Source organism: Diadema antillarum, unplaced genomic scaffold, assembly GCF_040938485.1.
Source record: "Diadema antillarum isolate AM-2024a unplaced genomic scaffold, OU_Dant_1.0 seq00000247_RagTag, whole genome shotgun sequence".
Taxonomy (NCBI): domain Eukaryota; kingdom Metazoa; phylum Echinodermata; class Echinoidea; order Diadematoida; family Diadematidae; genus Diadema; species Diadema antillarum.
The window spans coordinates 56983-81682 of NW_027271291.1; the positions used below are offsets into that span (position 1 = coordinate 56983).

The window sequence follows — 24700 nt, forward strand, 5'->3', positions numbered from 1 at the left end:
TCTTTCGAACGAACGTAAACTTGACCTCACATCTCGAGGATACAAAGTTCGCGCGTGTCAACATGAAGTCGGCCGATACGGCGACCTTGTGACATATTCAGGGCCCGTGAGCGAGTGAGTCGAGAATGTTGAATGATAGCAGCGCGCCCGCTGTATGTGGTAAGATCCCGGCATGTACAATGTATCTCTCAATTAGCAGAATGAGTATACGGTTATGAGTGAAATTCAACTTGGGTGCATTGTGCATCTCATTTTCACCAATAACAAGTATATCAGATGCATAACCCAGAAACTCCTGACTGAACACGAATACCAAACCGATTCAAATTGTCAGATATTGTCTGTATGTTACTTAATCACTTAGTTCGTCACTCTGGTACTCTATTACTCGATCTGCCACTCTGTCGCTTTCAGTTTGCCATTTTGCCACTGTCTCTCAATTCTCTTCTGTGTTACTCTGTCGCTATATTGCTCTATCAAACAAACACAAATAAAACAAACTACAACAACTATATACACCCTACCACTAACATAGTATTCAAATAATCTAAATAATGTATCGTAAAGGCATATGAACTTATATAGAACATACATATGATTGTTAATGATATAAAGCATATCGTAAACAGTACCCTGTTTCAAAGTATTGTACACTTACAATTACATGTTTTTAGACCTCGCCTCTTCCTCTTCAAAATAAATAACCTGATAGACGAGATAGGATCTAGAATTATAGACTGTTTGCTGATGATGCCATTATGTGCATGACAATCCATTCGCCAGATGATTCTAGTAATCTTTACGAGCCATTGAACATAGATGAACTCAATAGATTGCCAAGCAAGTGGATGATGGAACTCCGAATGAACAGAAGTGCAACTAGTCTCAGTCCCAGATTGAAGACGAGCTGGGATCGTAAATACATCTTGAACGCTACAGTCCTTGACCCTGTTTCTTCTACAAAGTATCTAGGCAAGGTCATTGCCCCCAGAGGCCCAGACCTACATAAAGTAGAATCATGACGTTCCTGGAATTTGCCAGAATGCAAGCAACACCTTAGCCATCCTTAGTCCAAATCCCCACATAATAAAACAAACAACTCAAAGCAGCATGCAAACAGCCGATAGCTGAGCAAGACATCCTCTTTATTACCGTGTTGAAATAAAAATGAAAATGAAATGAAATCCTAGTACGCCCTCTTCTGCAGAAAGGTTGCACAGTGAGGGATCATTGTTTCACAGTGTGGGATCCCTGACCACAACGGTTCCATTATCAACAGCTATCATACCTATATAAATGTGCTCATGAACACATATATTCAGTGTACCTATCACAACACGTCCAGCGTCTTTAATTCATGTATTTTCATTCTTTTTCCCCAACAAAACTAATAAGGTCTACTAAAAAGCATGCTTGTATATTGTGAACCACTAAAAAAAGACCTTGTGAAATACTTATTTGCAAATAATTAGCACAAAAATAATTTAACACAGGACGAAATAAACATGATAAACACAACATGACATGACTTGCCAAATTAAATAGATAGAATGGAAGGAAAGAAAGACAGAAAGAAAGAAAGAACTACTGCTACACGCTGAACAAGGAGAACGGAAGAGAACATTGACGAGGTACGTGCTTCAGACCGCTGGTGGCTGCACAAGCTGAGCAAGGATTTTAAACATATAATTATGACGTAATAATGAATTCAGTGATAGATTGATTGATTGATGATTCTCCCAAATGCTGCTATAAGACTTCAGAGGAAAAGATAAACACTCAGAATCACAATCACAATCACAATCACAATCACTATCTACAAGATGCACAACCCCATTGTATATAGATTCAACACAATCCAATGCACAGCACCATCAATCGGACTGTTAGGAAATTCGCATTCAATTTGCTACACTTAACCCTACTCAGGGATGCGAGACGAAAAAAAATACCTCCCTGCCCGACTCCAGGACTGAACAACACCTATCACAATCCTTCAGCTTGCCTGAAGAGACTGTCATGGCATTGCTGTAGAGGCCTTCTGTCACAATCTTACGGAGGGTAGCCAATATTTGAATGGGAAGGAATTTTCCTCGCCAAGGCCTCTTTACATTCTAGGCCTAGACACTCAACAATAACATACGGTCATGCGTGTATCCAGTCCCGTAAATAGGGACGTAATACACAATTGGTAGCAATTTTCAGAATTCAAGGAGGCAGATACAAAGAGTAAGAATAAAAAGACGAAATGAGAGAGTGACTGTGTTTGTCTCAAGTCCTTTCTTTCTGCAGTTTCATCTACACGTACAGGGGCGGATCCAGGAATTCTGTAATGGGGGGGGGGGGGCGGGCGAAACTAGTATTTCTAGGGCCACTTCCGGCTTTCATTTCAGTTTTTATTTCTTTTGTTTTTAACGAAAAATAAAGGGGGACGTGCGCCGGTTGCGCCCCCCCCCCCCCCCCCCCGATCCGCCACTGCACGTATAATTTTTAGAACTACCATAAAAGGACAAAGCCCACTGTCAAACTTTTTAATAATCCGAAGACAAGACTGAGTATAGGATCTGTATTATGTATAGGGTATTTACCAAACGGGCACTTAGGATGGGGGGGGGGGGGGGGGGGGCATGTTGAAAATGATTCAAAAGAAAGAGGGACCCAATGGCCCGAGTTTTTTATCACTCTCGAGAGTGAGCCTGTATACAGCCTACTAGATGATAACCCTTTGAAGAGTTACAATAGTGCAACGGCAATTATAAGCTTGATTTCAATAACATATTAATGAATGAGGTGAAGAGAAAGGACTTGTGAAACTGGTCGCCATAAAAAGCGATATTATTTCAAAGTTGTGTTCCCTAAATTTTTGACAGATAAAACTTTTGGTAACAAAATGAAGAGCTTGCTTCCAAAAGGCGCTAAATCCATCATTATTTTTATATATTTAGCGCCTTTTGGAAGGAAGTTCTTCAACTACGGACAAATTAAAGACGAAGAAATGTAAGGAATGCGGAGCATTATAGGAAACTGCCCTCGAACTAGAACCAAAAGCTACAGCGCCATCTATCTGCGTCGTTAGTAGAACTGTGTAAACATGGCCATAATGGCCGGTGGACTATGCCACACAATGCGAAGTGATTTTATGATAAGTGGAATAGACTAGTCTAATGAGTAACATACCGACTAGTATGCAAAAGCTTCGTCAAGATCGAACGGATATGAAATGAAGATGTGACAGAATGTCAGATTTTCTCATGATTTAACACGATATAGCAATGACAAGCACTTTTTGTCACGAGATGGGGACTTCCAAATCTGCAACACTGGTTTGCAACAACAACAACAACAACAACAACAACAACAACAACAACAACAACAATAAAATTCTCTCAACAATTCGGCAACTACAAATTCCCCTATTCACATTCGTCATTGCTAATCCAAAGACAATGCAACACTACTCTGACGAGAAGGTCTCATTTTTTAAATCACAGTTGTATACTTTATACTTAGTTACATGGTATTTTATTCATTTATTTCATTGCGAGAAAAGGTGACAATTCGTAAGCCCTAAACAATTTACGATTAGAACACACGCGAGGCAATGGAATTATCACTTCATTATCATGTTCAGAGCATCACAATTATAAATAAAATCCCTTTATTTTACTATAGACATACATCGTTCATAGGAATGATAACTTGCTTGCTTGTTATTAGACAGCCCTGCTCACTTTGTGTACCGAAATAACTGGAGCGTGTTCAAAAGTACTCTATCCACATTACATGCATTCTAGTTCATGATTCCCCCCCCCCCCTGCGTAATTCTATTTCATTAAGATCAAAGACGTTTGTTAGGCGATACAATTTGTCGAAGGTATGCTTTGTGTTATGTATTACATTCTGTTTAATGGAAATAAAGTCAATGAATCAAATTGAATTGAAATGAATTGTTAAACAAAGCTATAAATGGGAGAATACTGGTTTTTTCCTCTTTTGTAATTTTGTAAAATTGCATTTGAGGTCTTGTAAATTGTCTGGTGCACACCTGACGTCAATTACATCTCTCAATTAAAGCACAAAAAAGGACAAGAATTATCATTGTTTAGCATGGTTTGGGAGAATTTCTTTTCCCTTCCCACCTTACGATCCCCTAACAGCTAATTACGTTTTATAAAATGCACTGTCTAACAATACTCCATTCTGAGAATAAAAATCTGTTGCATGTTTCCAAAACCTGGTGACAAATGACGCATGCCGCAAGGAAGGAAATGTTTTCAAAAATTATAATCTATTCAACAGGTGAGCAGATAGCTACCTGGGTTGCCAGAAGAAGACATGCATACATTTGAATGGATTATGAATCTCATGGAGTGCCGAGAGGGTATTCTGACATCACAGAATGAAAATGATGTGGGATAATTGAGATAATGGGGAGGAGAATGTGTACTAACTATGAGCACGAGTAGATCAGAGCCAGGGCCGAAGTGAAGCGTCGCACACGGCTAAGTGTCGGTGGAGACTGCAGAACTCTGCTTCCCGATGGCAAGTGGTTCTAATTTTACACTGCGACTGAGGTCTAATATAGGCTGTGCTGCTTGATTAGAAGAAAAAGAGCAGGTGAGCTTTAACGTCGTCTTTATCCTTGGGAGAGTCTGGACACATACCAGGTGGGCTTGAATTTACAAAATTAATAGGTATGATGACTGTAGATGAAAGATCGTTTACTGTGATGAAGCAGACAACACTTATACCTGGTATATCAACACTTATACCTGGTATTTGTTGATGGTATTTTGTGAATAGGTCGTCTTATAATATGCTTGTATCATGGGTGTTTGCTTTATTTTGTTCGGCCGAGTGAGCGTGTTGTTGGAAGACAAATGACCCTATACCGCACCACAGCATTCAAAATGATGTGACAGTTTGAGACACTATAAAAAAAGTAATTGTAAAATTTTGTTTTAATGCAGGGACAAGGATTATTTGATGCAAAGACACACTCATCGACGTTATAGTCAGCTGTTTGGCTTCTTCTTAGAGGTCTGTGCATGATAATCGCACATCAACATGCCACCTGAATAGTGCATTGCATTGAATGTAATGTTGTTTTCTCTTAAACTGCTGTTAACCTATCTCCCAAATATTAGTTATTATATCAGTATGCGCTAAATGTTGGTTCAATTGTCACGAGTTTTTCTTTCTCACTTACCAGACGTGTTAGAATACAAACTCTTTATCTGAATCGCAGAATTTACTTATAATGAATGATGGTGAGGATGAATGAGTGGAAGTATGAGACAGTGACAGCGATGACATTAACAATAAAAAGAGTGATAGTGAAAGTCGTCAAATCAAATTCAGCTGACTTTAATTCCATATAAACTAATACAGAGTAATATATAGCTAACGCTTACATGAGTAAAGATGTTTGTTTAAAGAATATCAAATAACACAAACTTCTACAAAAACATTGTGAAATTGAAGCAATATCATCTTTGTATTTCGATGAATTAACAAATAAGCAACAATGCAATTTATTTTTTAACTGTATTATGGCAAAGAGAAATTCACAGGCGAAGCATAACTTGTACATTTTGTGAATTACTCTAGGGGATAAGGATATCTCAAGATCCGTCAAGGAATATTCCGTGTATGAAAATTTTGACATTATGACGTCAGGCGAAACTGTCAGAAAGAAAGGACTTTAACAAGGACAAGAACGAAATTAAGGACGGATCATTAAATTGAACTGGTAATAACAGCATTATATAATCAATAATGATGTTAGTAGATAATGCCTCAAACCGTTAGAAGCATAACCTTCTTGACTTATTTGTGTCATAGCACACCCATACCTACATACGAATGACATTGAAGCTTAGTCTTTGGAAGATCGTTCGTCACTGAAAGCAGGTAGAGCCCCATCTACGTTGGTGACAGACGCAACTCTCCATGGCTCCTCGTGGCTATTTGATTTACCTCCGCCCCTGATTATTTTGTCAAACGTATCTAGATATCTGCCAGGTTTGTCTGACAGTTATACAGTTACCTCTCAGAGTTGAGGAGGGAAGAATGTAAATACGGCTCACTGCAGCTCACTTTAGCAATAGGGTGTATGCCTTTAATAGCGTGTTCAGTCATTTTTTCCATTCTCTGCATATGACTGTGATAACGTAAGGAGTATTCTCAATTCTGTTGTCTTGGTAGCGTACCGACTCTTGATTGTGAGACTTTTCGGGGGATCACAACACCGCCCAAATACCCTTGGAATTCCGGAAAGATCAGCGCGTCACTGCTGGTATAGGCGCTATTTACTGAGCACACGAGGATCGCCTGTGCGCAGACGAGCGAAATTAGACGTACAACTTGACTTCACATCAAAGCCTACGGAGCAGACGACAAGTTCAATTGCTACCACTGTGATTTCGCTGCAAACATGCCTACAGCGAAGGAGAAGATGTTCGAGACCCTGCGGATTCGCAACAAGCTTGCACGAGAAATTCTGGCTGAATTTATCGGTACTTTCATCCTAATAGTAAGTCTCTGTCGGACCAAGGAGCTTCAAACTGTGTGTTTGAAGCTCCTTGGTCGGACGTTGTGTTGTTGCGAAGTGCGTGTTTAGCTGGGTGTTGGGTCTCTTGATCCGAGGGAGGGTGATTTATGTGTGTTCTCAACGACGCGGGGACAGAGCAAAGTTCAATCCCGTATCAGAATGCGAATAAATATTGTAGATTGGTCGATTTTATCTGTGTGCAAAACGTGTTGGAGTTGGCTAGGGCAGTAGTAATAATAAATAGTCCACAGGCTTTAGTGCGTTATTAAGTAAGCATGTAAGTATGTTACTGTGTATACCCTTACCTCTATAATCACCTAATTATTTGGAGATATGCCTGCACCATATTGAAATTGGGAAGAATTCTTTTGTATCATTAAGAGTCTTTTCCGGTTTTCGACGCGTTGAAATCCTTAAAAAAAAAAACAAGGCACAATACAGTGGACTCCCATTATAACGAAGTCGTCGGGACCGGCAATTTTCTTTCGTTACATCGAAATTTCGTTATAACCGAACAAATGAACAGTAAAAATAAATAGAGCGGATAATGTTGCCGCCTGACTTTTTACTCCGTTGTAAACGGGATTTCGTTATAACCGTGTTCGTTAAAACGGAAGTACACTTATTGTTTTCAGTAATTATATGAGACTTGTATCTAAATTACCCACTCGCACCTGTCAATTGAATACTCTGATCTTTTCAAATTGCATGTTACCAGCGTGTCATTGCGTGTTTACTGGGATCTGCAGGTCGCTTAGTCTTTGGCTATCGTGGCTGTTCATCACCTCTAACTATTCACTATTAAATTCCTTCTTCTTCCATAATCATAGTTTTGGATTCTTCAATGCGGATTCATGGCAGGAGATATGACAGTAACATAATTTATCATAAAGTTTTTATTTTCAATTCTTATTGCTGCGGGTCGAATATAAAATTCTTCTTAGCAAGTTTCTGATTAGGGTTGCGAGTCTTTGAAGTGTACAGTCCCTGTGCAGGATGTATCTATTACATCGTTTCTTTCATTGTGTCTCCTTTTGAAGAGATTCCTGGTGACCGTTTCCATGGATACATAATGCAAACCATATCAGAGACTCGTACACAGGCTCAAACATCACACATACACGAATACACGCACGCAAATAACAAGGTTTTGATAACAAGTCAGCCATAGAAGTCGCCGACACATGATTTCTATTAACATTTGCTAAACCTTTCTTCCTAGGCTGAAGTATCCATGTATTGTTGGATCACGCACGGTAATGTCTATGAGTAAATCATTACTCATATCTTGATATTGTGATTAATCTAAGGATCATGTAAACCGAAAGCGAATAGATAAAACATTTCTTTAAACTTGAAGGTCTGTGCTACGATAAGAGACTACGAACACCAAAGGTGATGACAGGACGGGCGTTGGGGAGGTGTGTCACTGGATGCTGATCGTGTGACCCGATTTGAATCAAATATCATAATACGACATAGTTTCTAGGTCGGCAAGTTCACTCCCAAGCAGATACGCTGCCGCCGTAGTCAAACATCTCTTGCTATACCCCTGTGTCAAGAGGTTAGATTGAAGCTGAGGTCCTGAGAAGTGACTAGCAACAAATTGGCTCATGTTTTTCTCGCTCCCCCCCCCCGCAACCTCTTTCCCTTCCCCCTCTTTCTCGTCCATTGATTTTGTTTCTGAGTTGCTTTCTCAAACGTAAATATAATACAAAGTCAATTGAATAAGGTAATTGAGTGTAATATAATTTGAATCTAGCAGTTGAAATATATAAGCAATTAATTCAAATATACGACAATATTCCATGATAACGCAAAATGAAAAAGAGCAGGTGTTATTTTATGCACATAAGTATGCAAACATCTTAAAACCTCATGTACATGCAGTTCAAAATACAAATTAAGCAGCTCTAATCTAAATAACAGAAATATAGGAGACCGTCATTACAAGCATACGCTTAACGAGGATAATACCTTCAGAAATAGCTGTCTAAACATTACAACATAATCGGGGATATACAACCACTCAAGTCAATACACTGGATGGAGATAAAGAGAGAGAAAAAAAAAATAATGAAGCCGAAAACAAAAGTGCGGTGGTGCATTGTGCAAGAATTTGAAGTGTATGTCATGTATGTGTGGAGATGAGTTGTACAATTTTGTACATGATAATGAATGTGTCTTTTATGTTCATGTTTGTTGTGTCCGTTCAGTTCTGGGCTCTTTCTTGAATGATAACAGTGAATAGAACAAAATTTTATCTCTGCAGAAATCAGTAATGTTTTCATATTAATCTTTTACATTCCACCTTTGTCTATCTTTAATCATTTAAGCTCCTAATATCGATTATTTTTTGCCTTTCTTGTAGTCGAAGATATCTTTATTTTTCTTCATATCGTAATTCCTCAGAGAGTTGGTTAAGGTTAGTTATGTCATTTTTTTTTACCTTCGCAACGTCAACCTTTCAAATACTCAGGATACTTAAGGATCGAAACATAAGGACATAAGAAGTGAGCAATAAGCTCTAGCGTAGACGCATAATTCCATTGCATCAGACCCTGCAGGCAACAGACGATCAACTTTCACTCATAAAGTATGAAATTTGGCTCATAACCTAATAGTCTGCGTCGATAGCCGTAAGACCCGATATAGATTCACAATCCATTAATGTATGCTATGTGTACACACACACGCACACAAATTTACAAACTAGAGGTACACCGAAGTATACTGAATGCATTGCATATAACCCGTTGGTTATACAATGTCGTATGTGCAGAGAAATGGAATCAGAAAAGTCAACGATTCATGGACAGAGCTTTGTTTGCAGAAAATAACCTTTTTTATTGTTTTTACCACTGACGTGTCATCCTTTCAATTCCCCCAACTTAAAACATAAGCGTATATTTCAAAAGTATTGAATTTTTAAAGATCGAGCCGGGCGCTTTACGTTACACTTTACTTAGAATTATTGTTGGTGGTGTTGGTGATAATATGAAACCATCTTATTAGTTAGTGCGGAATCATTTTTCATACACTGTCATATTTATCATCAAATTTAGAAAATAAACAACATTTATCTTTTTTAAATATTATTTGGGGGTATCTTTTACCCGAATTTTTTGGTAGATGTTCGATCATTTCACACACTGTCATATTTGTAATCAAATTTAGAAAATAAACAACATTTATCTTTTTTTTTACATATTTTTGGTATCTTTTATCCGAATTTCGTTCAGTGATGTAATATACATCACAAAGGTGCCAAGATGATTAAACATAGCTTTTCCATTATGATAGAAAAAGCAAAAAGACTGGCAGAGTTAAAAGCTCATTAATGCGTCATCAGCAGAATACACGGTAAGGAATATGGATGAAAAAAGAAAGTATGTTTTGAAAACTACAACGTGCGAGATTTTGCTTCAAAGAAGACTTCTAATAAGTATCATTACAATAACGTGATTCTCAGATTGGCTACAATGTATGTCTATACCGCGAATTTAAAATCTCTTATTATGTCCACAGATAGATAAGATTTACGAGTTATTTGTATAGAAAGGCACAAGTGGGTACAAACGCTCAAGTCCAAAAATGCCCAAAACGTTGTTGCTTCAAAGTCATTCTACGTTTTATTTCCTTCTTTGGGCGTCATAATATAGGGACCGAGATATTGTTGAACATGCCAATATTTTCATGAGCTATGTCCAGATTCTGAACTTGAAGGCGTTTATTCGAAATTTGCAGTGTTTGTGCAATGGGCAGTTCATTTCGAAGCTGTCGGTATCTATGGTAACAGGCAGGGGACAGGGAAAAAAACATTTCGATCTCAAGTGGTTAGGTTTTGACTTTGGAAGCAATAAATGCTCAAAAGTCATGGATGTGGATGGCACCTTGTATGAATTATTACCGGAATATGAATTGTGGATGAATCAAACCCATAATGTAGACATTATTATTTAATCTTCACTAAAATCGGCACATGTGTATACCATTGATTTTCTTCAATAAATTGGAGAAGTATTACTGGTTAAATTCCTTCAATCTACACAATCTCAGAAAGAGAACGTATATGCCACCTTGAAAAGAAAACAAAAACTGTCATAATCTAACAATTTTTGCCTGTTTGAGAGTCAATTAGAGATTCATCATTTCAGAAATTTCTGCAACCGTAACAAATAATTCTAGACATGAACAACAAAGGGCTCAAATATCACATGAAAGGAACATAGTGGTTTATTCTACGAAATGGAGCAACGAATTTAAACGGTGCCATACCACAATTTTTTTTCCGAGTTGATTTATTTTTGAGAAAATAAGAAAGACAAGGAGCTCTAATGCACTTTGAATCCGGGTGTACAAATCGACTTGTTGATGTTGAGCGTAACCCATATGACCTGAATCCTCTTGACACCTTAACACTCTTTTTTCATGAGCATGGAATTAACGAGTGAATCGTATAATGATTCATTACTAACATCAGCTGTCATGCTGACAGATGTTACACGCACTTATCATTATGAATATCCTTTACGTCAATTAGGTTTACAAGTTAAATGGACGAACAAAAGCAAAACCTTATGTGTTCCTTTTAGAGGCTTTTTGATGAGGCATGGTGTGTGCAAGTTATTTCATCGTGTTTCCCGTATTCTGTAATAGTGTTGTGTATGTAATATAGCATGTTTTATTTAAATTAATTTCTCGCCTTTTAAGGCTACTCTCTAACTCCCGACCAGAAAACTATTATAATAGACCACGATTCTACACGTCATAAAAGCCAGCTTGTAGGTGCGTCTACTATTATGGCTTTATAATTCTCTAGTGACCACCCCCATACAAAGGTGGGTCAGGTAACACTTTAAATGGGGTTCAAAGGTTTGTAACAGCTTTGAGGTTCACATATAGAAAATTACTGGAGGTGACATCTGCTCCTCCTATCAGTCAAGATGATTTCGCAGTTTGTATCAGGATTCACGAGTTAATATCACGTTTAAAGTGGACATTTATCAAACTCCCTTCCAACCCACCTTCCTCACAACCCACCTCCTTCTTAATTATACGTTTCAGTATTGTTTATGATGATACGACACATACAAGCATCTGACGTGCTGATATGACTTGACGCTAAGAGACACGATTGTAATTGAAAATCAAAGGCCGTGTAATTAAGTAATCATTGATATACATGTATTTAATTGTTGAAAACATTAGATTATAATATTGACGACGAAATATAAATCCATACAGGTAATTTGTATGGATCACGAGGATAAGCTTAATTGTCCTGTTTCACAAAGTATTGGTAAAACCGTCAATAATCACCATGACCATCTCTCAAGAACTCGACATAAACTATTGGATACCCAAAGAATCTATTTATTTTTGACAAGAATAAGTATAAAGTCTTTCCCGCTTCCCAATTCTATGATATTTATATTATATATGTACATCCATCATCACTGATAATTTCTTCACATGAAATAGGAATTTTTACCAATGGTTTGAATTTCGAATTATGTAAAATATCGCAATGGTTTGTATTTAATAGATCAACTTTGAATGTAACAAGAAAAAATTTCAATAATCTCAGAAAATCCAACTTACATGAATTGAGTAATGATAGAAAAAGTAATTTATGGATTTCCTCTCTGAGGAAAGCTATCCATTCAATTTTAATAGGTGTTACAATCGATTCTCGACTAACATGGATTGAACTGTATCCTATGCACATAAATCCCTATCAAGGAACATCAGTATATTTCCAAGCTGAAAAAACTCTTACCTGTATTACGATCCCTAGTGATTTACACAAATCTTTGATAATTTTTGCCTCTCATGATAGTTGCAGTCAAATACTGTGTGGGGAACTTGTAATATTACTTAATTGATCCCATAAATTGTTATGATTAAAAAAGCATATTATTTACATCATAATTCATGGGGCCTTTTGTTATCGCTTGAAGAGGCATATTCACGTAAAAGTACACAACAAATCAACTCTGCTTGTGTGTTACAGGTCACACTTCACTTAAAGTTGAATATTCAAAGATAGGCCTTTCGTGCTTGCCGTTTGACAGACTATCACCTCTTGAAACGCCAAAATGCTTTAATCCAGAAATCAATCAGACATTTACAGACCCGCCCGACGTCTGGAACAACTTACCCGATCAACTAAAGCTGTATACTCCACTTTTCTCCTTTAAAGACACATCTAAGAAGATATTTGTTATTGAAATACCTAGTTTCCTCGTTAAGTCCCCCCCCCCCCCCCCCACCTATTTCTTCACTCCTGAACTACAATAGAAGTGTTATCTGATTTGACACATTCTCGTCCTCAAGACTTTTTCCCCTTTGGATATGAATAATCATAAAACACTATTTGCATGTTATAATTATCACACCCATACAGGTGCAAAATTTTCACCAAAAATCATGCACGGTCAGAATTCACTCTCCTTTGCACTGTCACACTAGCACCACTGGTATACATACATTCTCACATAAAGTTCCACACTACCGTCATTTATCTACACACTCTCGCGTAAACCCCATACGCCACGATATGCCAAAATACTCATATTATCACAAAGCAAGTAAAATTTACAATGACTAATTAGCTAATCATTCAGTTCATCATTTTGAAAGTGGGCCTATATGAGTGTGTAATTTGTGTTGGCGTTTTCGAAGCGAGTAATTGGGTTCGAACCGTCAATAATGATCACGGGGGAACATCTGCATATAATTGTCACGTTCAGGAACGGGGCGTAACGAGAGGCAGTGCCATTTTTAAACCTGGATCTAATGATGCTCACTTTATTTTGGGTCTGTTACTTTGTCAAATGAGCTCATTATACGAATAAACTTTGTCGCCTTGTAATTATTGGTATTTCACTTCAGCAAGAGCCATGGTCGTCTGACGTAACGTGTAACTGATGTATACATGCATTTATGGCATGCATGCGCAAAACGTTTTTTCGCTTTCTGCTTCTGCACCACTTAAAGGAGTCTTTGTTGTACCTCCTCGAGTTTGCCCCGCAACCTCTCCCCTCTTCGTTTCTCCTCCCTAACCTCCACACCCACCTCATAATATAGACGTCAAAATTAATGTTTTCATGAAGTCATCATTCAACATAGGCTGCTGTATACGTGAGAGTATCACATGATACAGCTCTCGTCCGTTATGACATCCTGCGCCTGGTTGGTATGTAGTGCATCACATAAACATTAAGGTAGTATATCTCTCCTCCATCTTCAATTCAGACGTCATTGCTAACATTTCATATGAAATACAACTTCCTAAAACAATACTCTCTACGAATGCCATCTCTCTCTCATCCTCTCTCTCCCTCTCTGCCCTCTTATTTCTTCTTATGTCTACTCGTATCTACCTACCTATACCTACCTACCTACCTACCTATCTACATACCTACCTATACCTACCTACCTATCTACCTATCTACCTATCTATCCATCCATCTATCTATCTATCTATCTATATATATATATGTATATCTATCTTTCTTTCTTTCTCTCTTTCACCTCCCTTTTATCTTACAGGTCTTGTTTACCTTTGTGAGCAGTGATTTAAAAAAAATAATGCGTATGTGTAGGTTAATTGTATCACAAAACATCCTACCATATAACATTTTTGCAATAAAGCCTGAAATATAAGGAGATATCACTATTTTTCTTATTAAACTATAACTGCACACGGTTTACTGTGGAAACATTTTTATTATAGCTATTGTTCACATTTGTATATTTAACAATACTTAACATCGGTTATACTGGTTTATATCTTTAAATTGGTTGTTTCTATCCTTAACTCACATTTTCAAAATATTTTGAAGCACTAATGCCGGGCTTTTGTTTTATTTGCAAATGGTAAATTATGCCTTTAATGCCTCCTTCTCTGATCATGTGTCATGAATTTTCTGAATCTTGTTCTCGTCCAGTCTTCATGAGAAAGTTCCCAAATTTTCTAACCTCTCCGTGTGGAGATTAATCCTTACATGTGCAGATTCATGTTACAATAATTAAATTGAGAGTGATAATGATATTAATGATGATAGTGAAAATATATTACCCCTTATATCCCTGATCTCTTTATGAAATGCTTATGGTCAATTTACCCGTTTCCTACAGTACCAAAACACACAGAAAACTTTGTTTATTAATTGTTCTTATACAGTAAAAGCGATTGAAATTCTAGAATTATAGTAATAATGATAACAACTGTTATCATTAATTTATTGTGATGATAAAAATAATGATGGTGATAACAAGAATGGCATGTCAATAACAATAACATTACTGCTTTAACTCAAACATAATATATGATAAATCATCTTTTAAAAATAAAAAAGACTAATGTCTCAGTTTTAGGCAGATCGTGACGCGATTTCAGTTTAAGAATAATCCTTCTTTATTTGTTATGAGCAGGGTTTCCTACTGATAGCCAGCATGATACAGTACACTGCTAGTAGCTGGTTTGTTGTGAAGGAGGTATCTTGAAGGAAGTAGGTTGAGAGGGAGCTGGTAAGTTGTGAGGAAGGTGGGTTGTAAGCGACGTATTCTTCATCCCCCCCCCCCCCCCCCCCCCCCCCCCCCCATCTCCCCGGTCTCTCTCTTGGGGAAAATTATTATGCTTATGGTCAACTAACCCTTCCGCTGTAAGGCGATTATGCAAAAGACAATAAAAGAGAGATGAAACATGAATTGGAAGATACGGATTCGTTGGACATTGTCAATATTTGCCATCACTTCTCCCCTTTCCCATATCACTACACATCTCAGTAAAAATATTGGTGTGTGCAGTGGACAGTGGGAACCACTCCGTCTGCCGACATGTTTACTCAAACAGACGTAGCGGGTCTAGTAGATTGGTTGACTGTCCTTAAAGGGATACTCCACTTTATACTCAAATTGACTGAAAGAACATAATATTGAAATGATGTGGAATTATAATGACGTTATATGAAGTTGACGTGAGACGTGTTTCACCCGCTGAGTAATATCGGTCATAATAACACGGGCTTACTAATAGTAATGATTTGAAATAAAAGGCGAGCTAATCGATGTTAAAGAAGAGAAAGATTATTTTCTTCGTATGATAACCACAAACTATTTTTGTTTATTCCAACGATTTTGCAGTGCACTATAACGCTGCTTAGAACTATGATATTGCCATTGACATTAATTTTATCATGATCAAAGATATAGTCAAAGCAACACATTGAAAACATCTGTTTTACTTCATAGCATGCGTGCCTTTCAAAATGCTTGCTCATCAATACATTGTGTTTTAATATGACTGTGAATGTTTATTCAATTCAGTGCAATTCAATTCAAAGTGATTTTATTTCCATATAAAGTAATACAAAGTAATATACATAGCGCTTACATGAGTACATAATATGTAAAGGAACTTTATAGCAAGGGTATGACGGACCTTTGTGTGTATTTGTGATTGTGTGTCTGTGTATGATAATGTATGCGCGTGTGTGAGAAAGAGAGAGGAATATGTTTCCCGTGCTTGGTCTATCGGACTCTTATGAGCAACGAGACTGAAGTTGTCTACTGTTTACTAGTATCCTGTTACTGTGTGGCGATGAAAACAAGAAAATCTCACTTACTCGTGTTCAGAACAATTATGCCTATACGTGTGAAAATTCGTAATAGGGCGAAGGCAATACCGAAAGTCCATATCTGATGGATAGTTTGCGAATTAGGTTTTTTTTGTTTGTTTGTTTGTTTTTACGAGAGCGCTAAAAATTATCGGGCGGTAAGCTCTTTCTATGTCACAGACTGTGTCAACTCGTTCACATTGATATGTGTTGATAATAATAACGATGATGATAAGGTCTTATCTATCCAGTGTAGCCTTTTCAGTGTTTCCACTGCTCTGTAACAGAAGGCCCTGTCATCATTATTACCCTAGCGTTGTCAGATACCCATTTATACGCCTGGGTCGAGAGGGACATGATGGATAAAAACATCTTGTCCAAGGACGTAAGAACTGGGCAGGAATCGAACTCGGGTCCTCCGATGTTATTGGGAGTCGGGAGTCCTATCTATTATGCTGCAGCGCTCCCACATACCCCCATTACGACCCCATATGCCTACCGGAAGCGACTTATGCCTCCTAATAGCTTAGTATTTTCGAAGACATCATACATGATTTAGTAGAAAACGAGCAGTGAGTTCCGGAGTAAAATCACATACATGGTTATATACCAAAACAAACAGGCACATGCTTGAATTATGCACACAGTCATTTTTTTTTTTTTTTTGGGGGGGGGGGGGGGGGGGGGGGGCGTTGCTCCAAGGCTGTTAGAGGGTGGTCATATCGTAGGACTTCGGATAGACAGAATGATATAACACAGGGGTGGAACCTTCCTTTTCAGCTTATTTAGAAAGCGTGTCTCTTTATCAGAAATGAACTGGAAATTACAGTGTTCTCCGATATGAAAAACAGAAGCCGTTTATCGTAATTGATTTTATGTGTTTAACTCCTGGCCAATTAATGTCTTTTTCCAATTTCGTATTTTTTTAAATGATCAACCGCTCGTACATTTTTTGTTACAACTTTCAAATCACTTACATATTTCGATTACAAATTGCATTTATTCGTTCTGGCACTTATTTTTTTTTTTTTATTCATATACTTTTTTTTTTTTTTTTTTTTTTTTTCGCTGGGAAGGTTGTTTCTGACTTGCAAGCAGGCTATACAGATAGTTGTATTTCGGATGCCTTTCCCCGCATCCTACATAAGGAAAGCGTTATTGACATCATGAAAAAAGAAAACTTCAACCATATTCAACACTGACGTCATGTCGAGTAGACAAGATAGGACCTCTGTGACCTGTGGATATTTTGAGAGTTGTGTTGACGTTCGTCACCCGGTACGCAAAGGGACCTTTTTTCGTTGACACTGCTCGACTAATGGTTGCGAAAGGACAGGAAATCATCAAGGAAAATAAGCGATACAATTATTACGCTTCGCATCATCCGCACATCGTCCGTGTGACCAATGTTGTCTACCAACGCCTGTCAGTGAGAATTTTTAGAATAATATTTTGAGTGTGATTTGCCACCAGAGGGACTTTGCAGTGTTTGAATGAAAATAACTTGAGGTACAAGAAGAGAGAGAAGCCTAGCCTTTTTCCCCATACGTGTCCTTTCTGGTGCTATGGCTGATTTTTTTTTTTCTAATCAATATTGTCAACCTCTGTACAAATGTATTTGTGAGATCGCAACTGCTGAACTACATTTGATAAACATGTCTGAAAAAAAGAGGAGCCAGTGGGAATCGAACCTGTCATCTACTGCTTTCCAGGCAGCAACGATACCATCAGGGCTGTGCGTAATTTAAGGAAGTGACACGGCGAATTTGTAACAAATACCCAGGCTCCTTAATTCCGACATTGTCATGTTCAGTTCAATTGTCATTGTCAGTCCATCGCGGGCAAAGCTTGCTGAATGAAATAAAGAGAGTATAGATGCGAAGGGGTAAAGACGTGCTATGGCTGATTCTTTTTTTATCATTGTCAACCTCTGAACAAAATGTACAGTTGCGATCTTACAAAACATTTGTACAAAGGGTGACAATATTGATTAAAAAAAATTCAACCACAGCATCTTCACCCCTCTGCATTACTAAACTCTTTCTTTCTGTCAAAGCATGGAGTGTATTGTAGCTCCACGGTCGTTCGTGTTCACAATTATTGTCTTCTGCATGCATACTAGGAGACAACACGAATGGGAATGATGTCATGATCTTCGTTCAGAAAGCCAGACCAACTCTTGCGTGCTTTTTAAGGGTGCAAAGATTATTTTGCCATGGACATATACATTCCTTAAAGATACTAATTTACCATTTGCAGATGAAAAAAAAAACAGCTTTAGTGCTTCAAATTAGTTCTAAAAATGTGAGTTAGGGAGAGTATAATCAGTATAATCAATGTTAAGTACTGTTGAATATACAGAATGGGAACAATAGTCTTCTTTAAAAATCGTTTGAAGGAAAAACCGTCTGCATTCTAAGGTTGATTTAGAAAATTAAGTATATCTCCTTATATGAATTGTGCATCTATTGCGATATATATATATATATATATATATATATATATATATACCGGGTGTCCACAAAAAAGCGGAACGGTGGATTATCAGTTCTTTGCATTCTAAAAGGGATATATTTTTTTACATCATTAGAAAGAGCATCTTCCGCAGAAGACAATGATACCAAAATCAATAAATTTGGTTCAGTACTTTTTATTCTACACCAATTTCTGAAAATGCCGTCAATTTCAAATTTCGCCGAATTTTTGCGACTTATGAGATAATAATTTGAGTACGACACGCGATCCATACGGTGGATATTGTGTAAGCTCGGTGATCCATGTCAACAAAAGATACAGCTTTCACATTGGGCACGGGCCAGGAAAAAAAAAAACAGTGTGTGTGTGTGTGTGTGTGTGTGTGTGTGTGCGCGCGCGCCCAATATGAAAGTCAAAAAATATATCACTTTTAGAACGTAAGGTACTGAAAATCCACCGTTCCGCTTTTTTGGGGACACCCAGTATATATACACTGGACAGCAAAAGAAAGTACCCACTTCTGCCAAAGGCTGCACACAAAAATTCACCACCAAGAAATAAACAATTTTTGTACATAGGTATGCTGCAATATCCATTAGTTGTCACATATCCAAAAGCAAGTGATTATCTTTATTACAAGAAAAATATATGACATGCACAGCATCTTGGTCACTGAATCAAAAGTCACAAAATGTAACAGAATGAGCCTTTAATACAAGCCTTACAAGACATGGCATAATATTTTCCTGATGGAAGCTTGCTTAGACCAGAGTAAAGTAATGTCCAGTTTAAAGAGCTAACTGATTTTATTCTGAGAATTAGCATTATCAGGAAGGATAGCATCCCTGTTAATCCCTCATTAACATCATTTGACATATTGGTTGTTTAAAAATGTTATCCATTCAGTGGCCATCTTTGCATGGTAGAAAGTGCTGTTGTGTGGGACTTTTGATTCAATAACCAAGATGATGTGCATGTCAAGTTCTTCTTTGTTATGAAGACATTCACTTGATTATGTGCATGTGATAAGTAAGGGCATTGCAGCACACCTGTGTACAAAAAATGTTTATTTCTAGGGGATGAATTTTTGTGTGCGGCCTTTGACAGAAGTGGGTACTTTTTTTGCTATCCAGTGTATATATATATATACCGGGTGTCCCAAAAAAAGCGGAACGGTGGATTTTCAGTACTTTGCGTTCTAAAAGTGATATATTTTTTGACATCATTAGAAAGAGCATCTTCCGCAGAAGACAATGATACCAAAATCATTAAAATTGGTTCAGATGGTCAGATATTTGGCCAGTTGGCCTACAGCATTAGGAAAATACATTCTCATACACATTATAAACGACTCCAGGGGCTCTAAGCGCAAAATGTTCGCTGACAGAAGAATCAACCACGTGGACCTTTCTCGTGGTTTGAGTGCTATATCCTGCCTATATACAATCAGGCCCATTTCGTGTCTCATTCAAGGATTCATTTTCGATTTCGAGGACTCTGTCAAATAAATAATGAATGAAGTTGAGTATCCACATGTAGTCCCTAGCATTAGTAACATGACTTACAGCCCTGTTGGTGTCAGTGCTTAAAGGGTGTGCACAGTTCTGGTTAAGGTGAGGATTTAGCTCGTTTTGCGAGATATTCAGAAACCACTCTTTGAGATGTCAAAGAGAATGCAATTCTAAGGGGTATCAAAAGTTTATATGATGAAAATCGGTTTAGAAATGGCTGAGATATCAAAAAAAAAAAGGTGAAACAAAGAGATCCTAATAAAAGGCGTGGCCTGTCGCCTTTTATTATTATCACTTTTTTTGGATATCTCAGCCATTTGTAAACCAATTTTCATCAAATAAACGTTGAATCCTTCTTAAAATTACATGCTCTTTCATATTTCATAAGAGGTTTCTCATTATCTCACTTAGGAATGTTGTAAACCTGAATCCACACCTCAACCAGTACTGTACAGTCCCTTTGATATGTGAAACTGATAAATGACTACATTCTCTTTCCGAGGTTTAGGTAGGCCCTATACATGTCAGTGATGGTGTCTTCCGATTATCTGGACTGTGATAGACTGGAGATACTACGTAATCATTACAACTCCTCTGGTGTTGGTGTTACATGTATGTGGTGCTGGTGTTATCATCGAGGACGTGCAGATTATCGCGATTTAGTGTCGAGTGTAAAGGGGATTCGTGTTTGCTGCATGGTGTTGCTTGCAGCGCGTGTATGCATGCGCCCCTCAAGTCAATATTCATCTTTCTGTTGCCAGTTTATGATGAACCATTCAAGTCAAGAACATCACGAGGCCTAACAAGCCCCCGGCAGATAGGGTTATATCTAACGGAAACCTGTCGGGGAGAGAGTTTCTGGAAATCATATCAACTAGAGGTCGATAGTTGCGACATGACACTGTTCTAATGGACCCTTTTAATCCATCTAACCGTGGGCTACTGTACAGGCCAACGTACAGGCCTATGTATATGTGCACGTATAGGGAAATATCCACTCTGATCCTTCAAAATTTTAACTTATTTCAAAACATCAAGAAATAACTTCATTTTGCATTTTCAATAACAGCTCTCTTTCCATTGTGCTATATATACAAACGCATAATTATTATGTAGGCTTACAGATATGTATATATATATATATATATATATATATATATATGACTGTGCATCACAAAAAAACAACAAGAAGTCGCACCCCTTAATTTTACGTGAGACTCAAGAAAGGTGAATCGTGTCAACCAAGTCAATTTTGAGTTTTCCTTATTTTCTGAAAGAGCTATTCTTCTACATTATTCTTGAGTTTGGAATCATAAATTGAATGGGAAAGTGGGTTTTCAGCAGTTTTTCTACAACCCTTTTATGGTAGAGTATAGTGTGATCAGGTTTTTCTCTTGAAAATCCTTTGCACACTCTTCACTTTCAAATCTACAAGAATAATTTTTGAAAAGATGATGCTACTGCTTTGAAAGTTGACATTTATCATGGACAGAATGTGTTAATAGAGCATGCTGAATTTCAGCTTAATTTGATAATTCCTTCATTGCTACAGTGGTTTACATCATGTTTTTGTCCCATTCATGGCACGGGTAGCACGGCTTAGTAAAGATTAAGCGCTTGAATAGACCCTGTACTTCAGCGCCTCTTTCCTCAGTTCAAACTTTTCCAGAGTGTGGGCTTTCTTTCCGACATTCCAATATTTATATAGGTTAGGAGAATCCATTTGAGTTGAGTTATACATCATTAGCTCACCTGAGCCAAAGGCTCAAGTGAGCTATTGCGATCGCCCTTCGTCCGGCGTCCGTCGTGCGTCGTGCGTCGTCCGTCGTCCGTCGTCCGTCGTCCGTCGTCCATCGTCCGTCGTCCGTCGTGCGTCGTGCGTAAACTTTTTACATTTTCATCTTCTTCTTGAAAACCCCAAGACCGATTTTCATTAAACTTGGCAGGTAGCATCCCTAGGGGGTTAGGAACTCAATTTGTTAAAATGGGCACCATGACCCACCCAGGGGGCCCCCAGGGGGGGCCCAAACCCCCCAAAATTAAGGAATCTTTAAAAATCTTCTTCTCTAGAACCAGAAGTGATAGAGCTAAGTTAATACTATGAGTTAGTTCATTGATGACTGTAGTTTCAAGTTTGTTCATGGCAGAATCAGGGATGCCCCCCTTGGGACCCAGGGGAGGGGGGTGGGGAGGGGTTCTAATGGGGCCTAAATTGTACATTTTCATCTTCTTCTTGAGAACCCCATGACCCATTTTCACCAAACTTGGCAGGTAGCATCCCTAGGGGGTTAGGAACTCAATTTGTTAAAATGGGCACCATGCCCCACCCAGGGGGCCCCCAGGGGACCCCCAGGGGGCCCAAATCCCCCAAAATTAAGGAATCTTTAAAAATCTTCTTCTCTAGAACCAGAAGTGATGGAGCTAAGTTAATACTATGAGTTAGTACATTGATGACTGCAGTTTCAAGTTTGTTCATGGCAGAATCAGGGGTGCCCCCCTTGGGACCCAGGGGAGGGAGGTGAGGAGGGGTCCTAATAGGGCCTAAATTGTACATTTTTATCTTCTTTTTTAGAACCCCATGACCCATTTTCACCAAACTTGGCAGGTAGCATCCCTAAGGGGTTAGGATCTCAATTTGTTAAAATGGGCACCATGTCCCACCCAGGGGGCCCCCAGGGGGGCCCAAACCCCCCAAATGAAGGAATCGTTAAAAATTTTCTCTAGAATCAGAAGTTATACAGCTAAGATAATACTATGAGTGAGTACATTAATGACTGTAGTTTCGAGTTTGTTCATAGGAGATCCAGGGGTGCCCCTCTTGGGGGCAGGGGTGGGGGGGGGGGGGGTTGGTTAGGAAGGTCCAAATGGGGGCCTGAATCGTACATTGTCATCTTCTTCCTGAAAACCTCATGATAGATTTTCGTCAAACTTGGCAGGTAGCATCCTTAGGGGGTCAGGATCTCAATTTATCAAAATGGGCACCATGCCCCACCCAGAGGGCCCCAGGGAGCCCCCAATTCCCCAAATTAAGGAATCTTAAAAAATTTGGGCCCTTATTGTACATTTTCATCTTCTACTTCAGAATGCCTGGTCAAATTTTGGTAGAGCTGTGAATAATTTAGATTAGTGACTGCGTGAAAGGTGAACTTGCGATACTCAGGTGAGCGCTAGACCCGCGGGTCTCTTGTTTTAAAGCTTAAAGTCTGCCCTTGACTAAACACCCATATCTGGTGACTTATGTTGGTTTTGTGGTGCAGGGTCCCATATATAACATATACGTGGACAACCTACTAAATATCTATATATTTGTATATCATTACATGTAATCTACTAAATTATATCGACACAGAGATTGAGTAAGAGAGAAATATATATCATATCCCAAACCGGAACATTTCGTACACCACAGGTCACAGTTTGTATGCCTTCCCAGGGATGCCCATTAGTTGTTGTTTTCTATTCATAATTACTTGAACTTCCGAAAGAGCCATCCTGTTCTATCAGTGAAGAGAGGACCTGATGAAGAAAAATAAAATAAGACTCGTTTTCCGGAGTTTAAACTAAAGCACATTTGTTTCAATCGTAATTGAGCGACCTAAGGAAGAACAGTGAGGGCGAGAAAAGCCGAATTCGATACAAAAGAGATCTACAATGAATAGAATACTCGATATCGGATATTGAAGGTGAAATGTGTTGCATATATCAGTCCCTTGATAGGTCACATTCGATATAAAGTGCATGCGGTTTGCACTCTCTTAAGCATTCACATCTTTTCATACCCCTGTATATTGACGGTTATAGCCATTGAACTGAGCATTTCTTCCTAAATATGATGGATGCAAATAGCATTTGGCCGCGCTGCTTTTTTTTTTCCGGCCAAAATAGAATAGTTCAGACGAAAGGCTGAAAATGGGGGACCTTCATTTCGAGACATGTCAATGCCCAAGCTACTTTAAAAAGTGTGGATTAAGGTTCAGACGGTAGGTATGGGAAACGCCAGGCAAAATAAAGAAAGAGAAAAGGGGTTTAGGCAGAGAGAGACAAGAGACGAGAGAGGATGAGAACCGGATAGAAAGAAAAGAAAGAAAGATATCAAAAAATTGGGAAAAGATTCTGAAGAGGAGGGAAAGTGGATAACAGAAGACTACTCGGTTACGTTTCGGTATGATCTGGCACATGGAAGTAACCCATAGCTTACCAGGACCTGATTATTCTGTACAGAGTCAACGAGGGTTTCAGAATTCGAATTGGACGGGTCAGGTATATACCGAGTCATGTTAGATCTAAGAACATAAAGAATGAGTGTAGGAAAGAACACGGCACAGTGTAATTACAGATGGCGGCAGAATTGTCTGTTCTTTTGCATGGGCAATGAGTAACATTAATGTTCAAACAAGCAAAAAAAAAAACACACACTCATTTTTCGTCTCACTCTTATTATGATGCCAGAAATCACTGACTTTTTTAACATACAACAAAAACCACGCATTTACTTGTTTGATAAATATATATCCTTTATATACCTTTGATCAAAC

General features: G+C 38.3%; 1 protein-coding gene across 1 annotated transcript in view; it reads left to right on the forward strand.

The window, feature by feature from the left end:
* The first annotated feature begins 6123 nt into the window (after nucleotides 1-6123).
* Nucleotides 6124-24700, forward strand: part of LOC139729572 (aquaporin-3-like) — a 41306-nt gene continuing 22729 nt past the window's right edge. Inside the window, exon 1 of the mRNA XM_071640497.1 lies at nucleotides 6124-6535. Coding sequence (XP_071496598.1) covers nucleotides 6437-6535 — 99 coding nt within the window. The 5' untranslated portion in view covers nucleotides 6124-6436. The remainder of the gene's footprint in view (nucleotides 6536-24700) is intronic.